Here is a 14797-nt window from a genome sequence, read left to right as displayed (position 1 = left end):
TTCATTCAATTCGGTCCAGTAGTTTTCATAACAGAGTGGTTTTGTGTTAAAAATATTGAAACTCCGGATTATTAAAAAAAAAATCATAATTTCTAAACCATAAGTTTTCGCTTAACTAAAGTATGTTTTAAATGATTACTCATGATGCTCTCAAGCTGAAAAAAATTTTTGGACCACTGTAAACGGGCCACCCTGTATAAGAAGAAAAAAAAATAGGAGGAAGGAAATATTCGGCACGAGTTAATAAAATAAAGTCATTATTTCATTCTAAATGAAATAATGACTTTATTTGGTTATATCAGTTCACAGGGAAATTCTGGCCAATAAATAACACAATAATATGTGAGACCTTATTATAATTTTGCATACAAATACTGGCCGATTCAACGAGCACGTATCACAGTGTTTCAAACCCGTAAAGATGTACCGCGTATTTGTTTTGCTGTGTACATTCCATTTGTCACATGGCTTTTTCTGTTGCCAACTGCGGTTGCAAGCGGAGCAACTACAGCAGAGCGTCAATAACTTGCAGGAGCAACTGGCGAACGAACGTGCGTCCTACCAACGGCAGGTAGCGCAGGTGCAGCAAAATGCGGCTGAAAAATCGCAGAACGTACAATCACTATTATATCAGTGCCACCAAAAAAAGAATCAACATGCTGTGTCACATCAGCAAAAAGAACAACAACTTAAACAACAGATAACGCAACTACAAGCGAATTTGGCTGAACAACAACGGGCCGCACAAAGAGGATCGCAATGCCAGCAACAGCTAGGCGCTCTACAGCAACAAGTAAACACGTTGCAAGCAAAAGAACAAGAACTTAAAAAGCAGATAGAAGAGCAGCAGCGGAAATTGCGTGAACAAGAACAAAACGCAAAATTACAACATGATCAGTGCCAACAGCAACTACAACAACAGATCGCGTTGCAAAAAGAGCTAGAAAATAAAATGAAAAATCAAGAACAACAGTCACAGAAAAACTGCGCAGAAGCTCAAGAAAATATCACACAAACAGAACGAGCTAAGTGTCAGCAAGAACTACAGAAACAGCTAGATTTACAAAAGCAACAAGAAAACACAACGAAACAACAAGAACAAGAGTTACAAAAGCTCCGAGAGAGGGTGCTCGAGTTGGAAAAATCTTTGTCCCCCAACAAAATGCCTCGAAGCAAAACTTTTGATCACCTCGGCTCGTTTTTGAACGAATTGGACTTTTTACAATGTAATATCGACGTTTCCACAACTGTGGCTCAAGATTTCTATAAACTTACTTACCGTCTGCCGAAAAAACTCACCGATGACGATATGGAAGTTAAAATTAATAACAGAGTGATTTACGTAAAGGGCAGTGAAGGTTCCACAGTTTTGTTTGAAAGCGTTGAATTATTGCCGGCCGGTTTAGATGTGAAATCGACCGATTGGCAGTTGCGGGGAGATAATATGGAAATATTTATTCCATTTAACCCTGAAACTGGCAATAAGATTAAATCATGTATTGCAGATAATCCAGCGATCACCATAAAATCTCGAGAGAGTATCTTATCTCTTCGTTAATATAGAAAGAAACCAGAATAACACTGAACACATAGCATTGCATAACCATATTATCTAAATTCATTTATACTCTTTTTAATAAAAAGTATAAAAGCAAAACAAAAATTATTTGAAAATTTCCCTAAAATGATTTTTAATTCTTTTCTTATACTTTCATCATATTAATCTTCCAGTATCTTTGACATTTTTCATTTGATATTGAACTTAATTATACTTTTAATATACAATTACGATATTTTTATATATGTTAACGGAAATGTATGTAATCCGTCATTGTATAAAATTCCTACTTAGGAAATGTATGTAATTCCTAAAATCGCGCGGAAATGTGTGAAATAAATTATTTTATACACATTGCCTAGGAAAATTTGATTTGATTGAATAACTATAAGTTGATTCAAGAAATATTAATTAGTAAGATAATATGAACATATTATTATTATTTTACGGTAAGACTGTTACCCGATTGTCTCATTAAGTAATAAAAAAAATAACAACGTGTTTTATTACAGAAATCATTTACTTTATACATTTCCTAATACGATATTGGAATTATATACAATTCCGAGGAAGATTATACATTTCCTAGGATATCTATGCATTAAATAGTTTATTAAACAATATTTTATACATTTCCTAAATGGTATCGGAATTGTACACATTTCCTAGGATTTGTATACAATTCCTTGATTTCATACATTTCCGGTAACATATACATAAAGAAGCTAGTTGAAACGATCATTCTATTTTCCAAATTAAGCTAAGGTTATGAGTTATGACAAAGGTTAATTGCTACTTAGAAAATACCCCTACAAAAGCAGATTTTATTACCTATAATATGACAAATATTTGTTTTCATTATTCAGAAGATACATTGCATAACGACAGGGATCGCATCTATCATCTATGTATTCTATTTATTTTAGAACCGCTTTTGAATCATCATCTAGATAGATTAAAATAATACCAATTCGGAAATCAGAAATAGTTAGCCCGGCTATACATACAGACAAACAGATAATCAAACAGACAAAATTCTTAAAACTATATTTGGGACATTCTTTGAAATTATGCATATCGGCCATCGTGGGAGAACGTTTTTTTATTACTTCATAACTGGTTGTTTATATGCTTCTTGTAATCTTTAGCGCTTATATAACATAATTTTTTTAGGGACTTAAATATAAGTTAATTTGATCAAGTTATAGACGATTAAATTTTTTTTAGCGAATGGTGATGAGATTTGCTGAATATGGTAATGATTATTTTGACAGGTACGTAAAGCTGGCGATGAAAAATTAGCGAAATTAAAAAAAAAAACAACACCAGAATTTGTTGCTTATTTGTTGCTAATTATTTGCTATAATGACGATTTTGTTGCTCAACCCGTTCGCTGAAAATCAGCAACAGTTCTAGCTTAACGTTAAGGTAGCGTGAAGAAATCGGAAAAAGGGATGGATCGTTGCAAAAATGCAGGTGAATTTGTTGCTAATTTGTTGCTGCATAAAAACAGTGAAAATTTTGAATTTTTTTCATTGGCGCCAAAAATAACACTGGCCACGTCAACTTAATTGTCGATTTTCGGTAGTGAAACATAAAAAAAAATTTGTTGCTCCTCACATCGTTCACTGGCACAGTGTACAGAGCCAGCAACAAAATAGAAACCGGAAGTAGAGTTAATTTTGAAACCGGTTTGCTAGAAATTCGTCAATTTATTAACTCTACTTCCGGTTTTTATTCTGTTGCTGGCATATAATATAGAACACTATAGAATATATAGAACACTATATATAATATCACTGGTTCTTCTTACACATTTTCACTGTGTCAACTATACTCTGCACTATGGAATCTGTCCAACAAACCATAATGGAGATGACAGCTTCTTTCAATAAACAGAAGGCTGAGTTTCAGCATGATCTGCAAACTCTTCATAATGTTAACTCGCAACCTGCTTCAAGTAGTCCAACTTCTAAATTGGCTGCTGAATTTAATACCTTTCAGTCATTCGTACTATCTTCCCTTAAAGCCTTACATGATCAAATCACACTACTCTCTAACCAGTACAATCATTTGGAGATGAGGAGTCGCAGGAAAATATTACTGATACATGGCATTTCCTTTGAACTTGGTGACTAGTATTGTGAATCAACATTTGAAGGTTTTAAAGAACATTTCACGCTGCCATCGCTTGGGGTTTCAAAGAAGGATAAGCCCAGACCCATTGTTGTCAAATATAAAGACATGACAATGAGAAACAGTATTTGGTTTTCAAAAACGGAGCTAAAAGGAAGTGGTTACACAATTTCAGAATTTCTTATCAAAGAAAGGCACAATATTTTTGTGGCTGCTAGATTGCGTTTTGGAGTAACAAATTGTTGGACCAAAGATGGATGCATTCTTGTGAAAGCTGACGATGGTTCCAAACACAAGGTCACTTTGATGTCTGATCTTGAAATCATCTCAGCCCCTCTTTCTAAATCCTCCCCTAGCGCTGCCGCTGCTGCACCAACTTTACCCAAGGACGGCAAACAATGAGAGAATGTGAGGCCAAAATGATTTGGCAGAGTTAAGTGATCATATTTCCATATATTCATTCTTGTAATTCTTTAATTTTAATAGTTTTCTTTACTTTTTCTTCAAAACTCTAAATCATGTTAATGTTGTGCTCAATATCTATCGTTCTTGTTGTTTAATTAATGTTTCCTGGTCTATCTTACATTGACTTTTAATGGTGGTTTTAAAATATTGTTGATGATTTACATACACTACAATATCTTCATGTTTAATTACTTTTAGTCGCCTGATTTGATAAAAATGTTATTTTTTGAATTTATGTAATATTTTTTTGTATTATGTGCCCTAGTTCTATTTTTGGTGGTAAAAGTTAATAGGAATACAATTACGTAAATGATTATCTTAAACTAGAGTCAGCTTCAGCTTTCGTTCCGATAGGGTTGATAGCGATACATTTGTGCAGCTAGGTATATGTTTACTAGGTGATTGATACAACTTTTATTCTGTGCTAGTGGTTCTCGAATAAAAATTAAATATGTACCTATGTTATTTAAATTCAAGAATCAAGCAAATTCTGAATTAGATCTGATTAATGTATGTATTCTCATATGATGAATTAAATATTCATTAGTCCTAGGAACACGTCAAAGGGCTCTCGCAAAAATAATTGTTTTGTTTTACTGATGCCTATTTAATATTTATTAATTGTAATGAAAACATATGATCGGCGCAATAGAAAGATAGTACCTAGTTCATAATATCTACGCGTTATTAGTTAGGTTGATGCAATAGTGGAGAACTATTGATGAAAATGGCGCAGTTTTATAAATGGAGCACACGTGTCTTCATTATGAATAATAATTAATTTATTTCATACAAAATTATGGTACATGCAATTATTTTACACGTTTTTAAAATGTGTTGATAAACATAGTACTTGGTTTTTTTATGATTTTTATTTCATTGTACATTGAAGCAATGTGTATCTAAGATCAAGAATATTATTAATTCATTAGGTTCTGCGATGACTCATAACTTTATTAATAATGGCATGTTTTGGATTAACTTGTGATGTAAAATGTAAAAAGTTTATCGGAAAAATTTTAATGTAGAGAACTATTGCGACGCAAATGTTACTTACTAGAAATTTTTTCAGTAGAGTGGAGTGTGGAAAAGGAATTTGGGGAACGTGACAGTCCCTTTATCTCAACTTCAAAAGCTCCCTATCCAATTAATGTAAGTAATGCAATGAACCTAACAGTATTAGTAACGACTAACGATTTATTGTGGACTAGCTTTCCGCCCGCGGCTTTGCCCGCGTTTTCAAAGAAAACTCGCATAGTTCCCGTTCCCGTGGGATTTTCGGGATAAAACCTATCCTATGTGTTAATCCAATATGATCTATCTACATGCCCAATTTCATGCAAATACATCCAAGGAATAAAAAGTTTCATACAAACTTCTATCGCCTATTTTACCCCTTTATCATCTATATCATTTCTTAGGGGACGCCTGCGTTTTGAAATCTACCTGCATGCCAAATTTCAGCCCGATACGTCCAGTGGTTTGGGCTGTGCGTTGATAGATCACTATATCAGTCACCTTTGAGTTTTATATATATGTATATATAGATAGATAGATAGATTTAATGTGTATCACATAGAGCTAGTAAAATAAGTTCAATACTATCACTACGTACTACGTAGTATTAAATACTACTATATATATATATATATTAAGTACCTACTACATAGTCTTATCCCGCTGTCTATCTCTATGATCCTATGTCTTAAAACTAGGAAACGGATTTCAATGCAATTTATTTTCTCAAATATAGTGGTTTTGTTTTCATTTGTTAAGTTTTAGACAAAGCGGACGAGGCATAGACCTGGCTTGTTACAGGACATATGTATTTTGATACAGTTTTCATAACGTACAACGCATCTCCATAAATTAATCTCATGTATAAATCACTGCTTTTTATTAACATAAGTACCTTATAGTGGAATTTATAACCCTATTAAAGTTGGTATGCAAATGGAGAATGATTGAACCATATAAACGGTTACGCAATTTTTGAGATATCTGCATAATAATTATTAATTATAGCAGATGGGTATGCAAATACAATAATTGTGCTTACTTAGCATTCTTTTGGGGCAATTAATTAATGCAAGAACGTGGAAACATAATAATATGTAGTTACATAGTCATAGATATGTATGTAGGTAGGAATATAATTTTACGAGGAAGAGTTAAATCTTATATTTAAATTTTCGTGTCATTGTGATTGTGGTTGAATTTCTTCACAATGGCATTTTATGACCATAAATCGAGATTATTTTTTGCCGCTAGTAATAAACGCTAATCCCTACACTGGGGAGCGACTATGCTGAATTTACTGGTGAAGCCACAGCTATCTTGGAAGCTCTCAATTTTATCGACTCTCATAATCTCCAAAATTCAGTTATTTTTTCGGACTCCCTCAGCTGTCTTCAGACTATTACTTCTAACCCTTTCCGCTCAAAGTCTAAATTTCCTATCATCTTTCTAATAAAATCCGCACTTTACAACTGCTTCAGAAAAGGGCTTCAGGTAGATTTAGTACATATTCCAAGCCATTCTGGTATTGTAGGCAATGAGAAAGCTGACGTTCTGGCTAAATCTGCCATTCAACATGGTACTCTGGAGCATTACTCTAATTATGCCCACGATCTCTCTTCTCTTTCTAAGGATCGCTTGGATCATACATGGAACAGTCAGTGGAAAAATTCAACCAAAGGGAAATTTTATAGAGATATCCAACCCTCAATTCCACGTAAGCCCTGGTTCTTCCGTTTCCCTAATATAGACAAGCCTACTGTTTCCACCATTTGCCGCCTCCGTTTGGGTCACAATACCACTCCTAATCATTTATTTAAAATTCATGTTCGTGACCATTCTCTCTGTGAGTGTGGTATAGACGAAGGAAGTTATGACCATTTATTCTTTGTTTGCCCTAAGCTCCGTATCTCACTTCTGGATATCCTTCCCCCAGATGTTCCCCTCCCTACTAATTTTAAGTGTTTACTTTGCCTTGTCCCTACCTCATTTGTGAATATCCTATCAAAATTTATCAATTTTAACAATCTAAAATTTTGAACTCCCACTGACTACCTATACCTATTTTATGTTATGCTTTTGTGATGTGTTGTGTTGTCTATAACTAATATTTGTTCTTTGTCAGGTTATACAGCTCCATGTAAGAAGTCTTTCAGTAAATAAAAAGTAAATCATCTCAACCGTGATTTTTCCTCAGCACAGAGCACGCTTAACATAAGCATTAACTTAAACTGACCATCCGTTCAAAACTTGACATTGGCAGAATCCGTCCTCACTGGGATCGGGAGTTACCATTTGAAAAAGAAGAAGAAGACTATGCTGAACTATAAAATCAACCTTGGCTTTCTATAGAGAGCGAAAAATATTTTAAAACAATAAAATTAAAATACACTAGGTACATAATACATATCTTAAATAACTGAAACATTCAACTTACCAGTACCAACACACACTTCGCTCATACACGGCTGGGGGCTGTTATAGTCGGTCAGCACCAACACAGTGGTGTACACCCCTAGCGCGATCAGGCACACCCCTAGCCCCACGATCAGTATCGACGAACATCGGACGGTTCTCTCTCTGTGGAAGATTTATTTATTTTTATTATAATACTAGCGGTCCGCCCCGGCTTCGCCCGTGGTACATAATATTTACGTTTTCTCTACATAAGAACCATCCTCGTACTTCAAGGAATACAGGGTGTCACACTATTGGTATACTAAGCGCGAAGGGACTTATAGGTTTGCATACACTGATCATGAAAAAAATACTTAAACAACAAAATTACGTCAAAAATTTTTTGCTAAATTTTTCCTGAAAATCCATGTTTTCTTCTCTGGCTTCGCGCAGCCGGCATATAACGCTTCTCTAATGTGAGCATTTTGTCTATGAAAACATAATCTTAAACGATAGCCCACGTGCTGGTGGAAAAGCTGGGCGGGTTGCTTGTTATGGGTGTACACATAGAGTTTTAAGATTTCATCTATTTCAAAAAAAATGCGTCTGGAATTTTTTAAGTATTTTTTACGTACTCAGCGTATGCAAAACTATAACCTCCTTTGAGCTTAGTATACCAACAGTGGGACACCCTGTATAATAAAAAAAGAATTATCGAAATCGATTCAGCCGTTCTCGAGTTATGCGCTTACCAACACATTTTGCGATTCATTTTTATATATAAGAATTATGAAAGGTAGAAAAATAAAACACAATTCTAAAAAAAATAGGTATGTAATGATCAACAATTAATGACCATCGATGTCAGTATCGTAAAATATGAGTACGTGTCTGAAAATGTTAGGTATGAACCAATAAATGTAAATCAATTCATTTAAAATATGAAGCACACAATAAACGAACAAAACGTTATCACAATTTAAATAATAATAATTTTATTGAATAAAACTCCGGAACAACCTTTAAATAACCATCTTAAAATCTTCATATTCATAATTTCTCGCTTACTAAATGTCTGATATGATCGTTGAGAAGCCTAAGATGGCTAAAGCAATGTTTACGGAAGAATATAAAATTTGTTGTAAAACTCAATTACAAAATCTGGCTCAATACAAGAAAGTAGAAACATTTAACTATTGTTTCACTTAAGTTGTTATAGTTTATTATTTAAGCATTAAAATATTAATCAACAAATCTATTTAGCAAAAGTTGCATAAATATTGACTTAGTTACATAAGGTACACCACACACACACACACGACTTTAAGTAACTAGCTGTGCCTCGTGGTTTTACCCGTAGTGCACCGCTCCTGTTGGTCTTGGCGTGATGATATTATATAGGCTTCCTGGATAAATGGGCTATCCAACACCGAAAGAATTTTTAATAATCGGATCAGTAGTTCCTGTGGTTTAGCGCATTCAAACAAACAAACGAACTCTTGCTGACAAATTGTATTTAATTTTCATCTTTTACCTCCATATTTTCCTTTTGAAAACATTGACCAATTACCTATTAATTAAAAGATAAATACGATACTAAATATGAAATCTCCTAACATGGATAGTCGTACGTTTTGAGGAAGTTGTTGTACGAAACGTTTTGTCTCGTTTACATTAAATTTTAAAGGATGATGCGGAAATATCTTGTTCACTTTTGGTTAACAATTTATTGCCGTGAAAATAATTGAAAATTACTTACACATTTTAATTGTGTAATTGCGCGGGATAACGAGTTGCGTGTAAGTAAGCTTATAAATATGGTGGGATTTTTGTAATTAACTAAAGGGTGTAATAAAATTTAAAGATGTAGGTAATATGTAGAATATTTAGCGGGAGAAGTCACTTTAGAGGTCAGAAAGCACAGATATTGCTATAATCGAATTTATTTAAAGCAAGTAGTAGTCTTTGTATATACCTGCCTGCAGGATCCTAGACTAAATTGATCAAGACGTCCAAGAGCTTACAAGGATAAACATGAGGGATAGAGATTAGAGATTGAAAAGCAAACAATGTCTCTAGTCTCTACATTGTAGAGGCTCTAATAATGATTATGTTATATGTAGAGTCTTAATAATCATTACTATTCGTAGGTGCGAGCAAATAATACACCGGAAAGCGAGTAATATTATATTTGTTAATAGTTCCTCGATTGTCATTATGCACAGCGCACAACCATGGCTTGTACCAGCTAATGCGCAGTGAAAGTTGCTGATTGACGCATTAAACATTGAGCAAACATTATATGAGAACATTAATTGTTTAGAGCCGTGTATTTTGAAATTCTCTAGTAAAAAGTTATTTTATTTTACGTACACTTTAATCGTGTTAATTATTTTTGAATATTTCTAGTATCAATATGTACTTACTATATTAGTTATTTAATATTATGTACTAGCACATATACTAGTTTTTCCGTTTTCTATAAGAAAAATCATATATCCACTATATACAGCCTACGCTAAAATGAGTAAGCTCATTGTAATACCATGTAACTTTGTTAGAAGGAAAATGAAATTCTGAGACATCAGTGATTAATGTCTTTGATACCGCGACATTCTTAGTAAAGGGAATTAGATTGTAAGGATTATTCCCTACACTTAAAGTTATTGTTTTTAAGAAACAACCACGAAAGGAAAACTACGGTACGCGAAAGATGTTTATCGTCGTATGTAACGGTGACTATACAATATATCTACGTAATATTCTTATACATAATGTAAATGGTACTTAGTATGCATCCCACGGTGTTGTTCGATGCACGTGCTGTGGGATTTATTAGTAGTAATTATTATTTCTTTTGTAGTGGCCGTATCAGGTGGTAGTAGGGGCAATGTCCCAGGGCCACGAAACATGGATAAAGCTAGATAGATTGGGTTTTATAACTGATTTGGTGAATTTTTTTCCCGTGGTAAAAGATGCTGGCATTCGAGGAAGAGGCTTATCAAATAAAAAAATTATATAAAATCTCGTCATAACATTCTTGATAGACTACTTGTTTACCTTACCAAGGAAAGGTATCTATCGTAATATTTTAAAACTTACAATATTTCTATTCTGCAAAACGACCATTGCCTGTAAGTATTCAAAGCCGCCTCTGTTTAAATGCATAAATGGGAAAGTACTCAAAAGATTCATAGCTTGTGTAAGGGCCTTGATGCCTTGGGGCCGTGTACAGGATTTTCATTGTAAAATATTTTTTACTATATCCATCTACGCGATGAAGTTCCTTCACCTCGATGATCATACTTGATTACACTAATCGAATATTTTAGGCTCAAGTCATACCTCTGATACCTAATAAAATTTTGAATCAGTCATAAAAGAAATTGCACATATATTTTCTAGTTATACCGCAAGAAACATTTGCCTGTTCAATTTAAAACTACAACAATGGCTTGTTAATTTAATTAATCGACTCAGCGGCTCCTTAAACAATTAAACTAATTATTTAATTAATAATCGTCGTAATCGTCGTCTGATGCAGTCAATGGTGTTCCACGTGTCTTTTATATTGTGCCCTTTATAGTTACTTAGTTTTATAGTGGCAATACCACTATAAAACTAACTATACTATTTGATACTTTAAGTGTGAATTATTGGAAACCACGATTGAATTTTGGAAATTTTATTTTAGTAGAATAGTAACATAACTAAACAAACATACTACCTAGCATAGTACATAGGCACTTTAATTGTTGACTGAGTACGTTAAAACCGTAATTACATAGTTAGGTAGGTACTTATTCTAATATGGAAAAGATCAGAGTTGTTTTTTTATGGCATTTGGGAGTTTCTATAAATGTGTGTATTCAGAATCATATATAAAATTAGTTTGGGTCGAGATTTTTTGTGTGTATTTGAGGTTTTTAAATGTATGCAATTTAGTTAATTTAAGGAAAACCATTTCACATGGATAATAATTGACGTGTACTTAGTTACCTAATTGTGCGTAATTGTTCATAATCTTCCATCCCATCAGTTGATGAGATTAATTATGCTTATATACCTAACTACCTAAGTTGTGCTTATAAACATTCACAGTTGGCTAATCAGTGGAAAAATAATATAATTATTAGGTTAGTTACGTACCATGTTTTGTTATTATCAATCTTTTCTTTTTATACAGTGAAACATTATAATTAAAACGTATAAATTAGTATATTTACTATTTAGTAACAATAGATAATAAGATACGCATTGCATTGATTACTAATTATGATTATAACATATCCGTACATATAACTGTTTATGATCAAATCAACGAGTCAGCATATTCTTTGTTCTTTAGATAATATTATACTTTCTAAGTACTTACCTACATTATTGTTATCTTAAAAGGGTGAATTTTCATTGGTATGTGTAAAAATTCAATTCAATTTACATCCATAGAAATTGCCTCTACCATTATTTTATTTGTATTATTGTATAATTATTCAAAGTAAGTTATATATAAAAACAAAACATGGTTATGTTATGACGACATATAAAACCCAAAATCTGTAATTTGTGCAAAAAATAGCCACATTTAGATCGGTATTTTCCACATTTTTTGCTTCTTCCAAACTCGACATGGGTTTCTTATCCTCCTGTATCCTGTATCCAGATCCTTCAGTACGTCGTGTTGTTATAACAGCTTATAATAACCAATAATAAAAATTCACACACTAATTTATCTCATCTCAGCAATCAAGTGACATAGCGGTTATGAATACCAAATCAAATCTGCATGAAATAAATCATCGGATAAGTATCGATAGTGAATCAGTCAGGTTCATTGCCACGGCTCGGCCAACGGTTGTGAACAATTAAACCGCCTCACGTCCGCTGCTTTCCAACCTACGCACGGGCGTAATTGGTGGGCGGGAGCGTATATATTTGCTAAAATAAATTTTAACGGGGAAATTAATTTAATTTATAAAAATACTCTCTATAGTCTATACAATGAACGCCGCGTACTAAAATTAGTCAAATGTGCAAATTTATTGGGTTGGTGGAACGGTGAAGGAAAACATCGTGAGGAATCTGACATATTGAAGAATCAAAAGTTCGACGACATGTGACATCCGCCAACCCGCACTTAGCCAGCGTGGTGGATTATGGCTTGTACCCTCACAGAAGACCCATGTCCCTGCAGTGGGAACGTATATGGGCTGATGATGATGAGTTGGTAATAATTTTCTTAAATCCGCTATGCTTGTAATTTGGACACTAACGGAAATAATATAATTTGCAGGCGTGCTTTATGGTTTACGACGCAGATGCTGATATAACAGTGAACACAACCCCTAATAAGTCTCTAACTTTCCCTTTTAACTCCACTGAATTTCTTCTAATCCATACTAATATTATAAATGCGAAAGTAACTCTGTTTGTCTGTCTGTTATTCAATCACGCCTAAACTACTGAACCAATTTTCATGAAATTTGGTATGGAGATATTTTGATACCCGAGAAAGGACATAGGCTACTTTTTATCCCGGGAAAATGACGCAATCCCGGAAATCCTACGGGAACGGGACTATGCGGGTTTTTCTTTGACTGCGCGGGCGAAGCCGCGGGCGGAAACCTAGTATAATATAAGAGTGCGTTTTTATTTTGATTATAAATTATCTTTATGTAGATCTTCGAAATTATAACCCAAATAAGATCTAGTATCGTAAAAATAATACAAAAAGAAATGATATATAATAATATTGCCTATTAATAGATATCATTGAATTTTCATTCATGAATCTTTAATACCTAACTTATTAATATTTATGTTTTTTTTTATTCAAACTTATTCAAAAACATGATTTCAAGGATGTACTAATTCACGTTGGTGAAAGCAATGCGATACCACAGACTAATAATAATATACTACGTATGCGATACTAAAACACTTTTAAAATAAATTTAAACAGATGTTAGTCTGGCACATACAAAGCATAACCTACATAAATTATTCGTATTTTTCATTTTCAATTCTACATGATATTTTATGATTTAATTTCAGATAATTATTTTAATCATATAATTATACAAGTCGTCATTACTTTTTTGGGGGGATACCGGATAGTAAATTATTATCTTTAGAAAACAAGTTATTTTTATTAATAAATAACATGCATCGTAAAGTACCAAATCAAATTAAAACTATTCAATAAAATTATCAAAAGCTATATCGATATTATAAGCATTATCATAATTCGTTCTTTATGCAAGCTAAAGAAAAAAATTGGTTGATTACACATTACTATGACTTGCATGTTATACGAGTATCTCCATAAAAATTAGCTTGTACATCTGCGTGGTTGATTAAAACAACATTTCATTGTTCCCGAAGGTCCCTCGAAGCGACAGTGATTCATGAAAATTATACTTAGTCCTGCGCATCCATAATTTATGATGATTTCTGTACGGAAATCACAGGACCACCGAGGTCTTTGTATCCTATAACTTCCTGGCAGAGATAAATTATGTTAAATTTCTTTTGTCATACTTGTCACTTGATTATTCTGGGTTTGAAGGCTTTGTGTTTGTTGTGGTGAAGACTTGTTCTATAAAAAGTATACATTCAATGTATATATATATGTACATGGTACCTAAGTATGTATGTGTATAATTAACGCGTTTTTATACCTTACGATTCTTAAGTAGATGAGTTAGTTTTTATTATTAGCGATTAGGAAGAAAATTACAGGGTTCAAAATAGAAAGAAATAGTTAATTTTGGTAATTATATTAAACTAGATTTCCGGCCGCGGCTTCACCCGCGTTTTCAAAGGAAACCCCGCATAGTTCCCGTTCCCGTTGGGATTTCCGGGATAAAACCATGTCTGCTAAATTTCATTGTAATGGGTTCAGTAGTATTTGCGTGAAAGAGTAACAAACACACACACAACCTCACAAACTTTCGCATTGATAAGATAAAGATTAAGATAAGAAGAGATAGGAGGATATCTACAAGTATATGAAAAATGAATGAAATTCATTAATACGTAGGTACTATATTACATTTTGTGTACTTATTAAAATTTTGAATAATCACTCTTTAAAAGTATAAAATTACATTCAACATAACCTTATTGGAAAGAAGTTATTTAGCTCACTTGAAACATTCAGCAAAACATTTATTAACAAAAGCGGAACAAAAAGCAGAATCAGAAATCGACCTAAAATTGCGA

At 33.2% G+C, this 14797-nt stretch overlaps 2 protein-coding genes and 1 pseudogene across 2 annotated transcripts in view; 2 read left to right on the top strand and 1 right to left on the bottom strand.

The window, feature by feature from the left end:
* The window catches only part of LOC149482536 (endothelin-converting enzyme 1-like), a 50047-nt gene that overhangs the window by 17448 nt on the left and 17802 nt on the right, over positions 1-14797 (bottom strand). The window contains exon 3 of the mRNA XM_089704328.1: positions 7614-7756. Coding sequence (XP_089560454.1) covers positions 7614-7756 — 143 coding nt within the window. The remainder of the gene's footprint in view (positions 1-7613; positions 7757-14797) is intronic.
* Positions 394-1558, top strand: LOC149482539 (uncharacterized). Its single transcript, XM_089704085.1, has one exon. It carries the CDS (start codon positions 422-424, stop codon positions 1556-1558), a length of 1137 nt encoding a protein of 378 aa, XP_089560211.1. The 5' UTR covers positions 394-421.
* On the top strand, positions 3404-4096 carry LOC149482538 (uncharacterized; annotated as a pseudogene).

The sequence above is a fragment of the Colias philodice genome, chromosome 15 (genome assembly GCF_061535455.1).
Source record: "Colias philodice isolate Cphi_HAF_F1 chromosome 15, ilColPhil1 Martin Lab GWU primary, whole genome shotgun sequence".
NCBI classification, from domain to species: domain Eukaryota; kingdom Metazoa; phylum Arthropoda; class Insecta; order Lepidoptera; family Pieridae; genus Colias; species Colias philodice.
The sequence above is the reverse complement of the archived record's forward strand: the minus strand, read 5'-3'. Positions and strand labels throughout refer to the sequence as shown.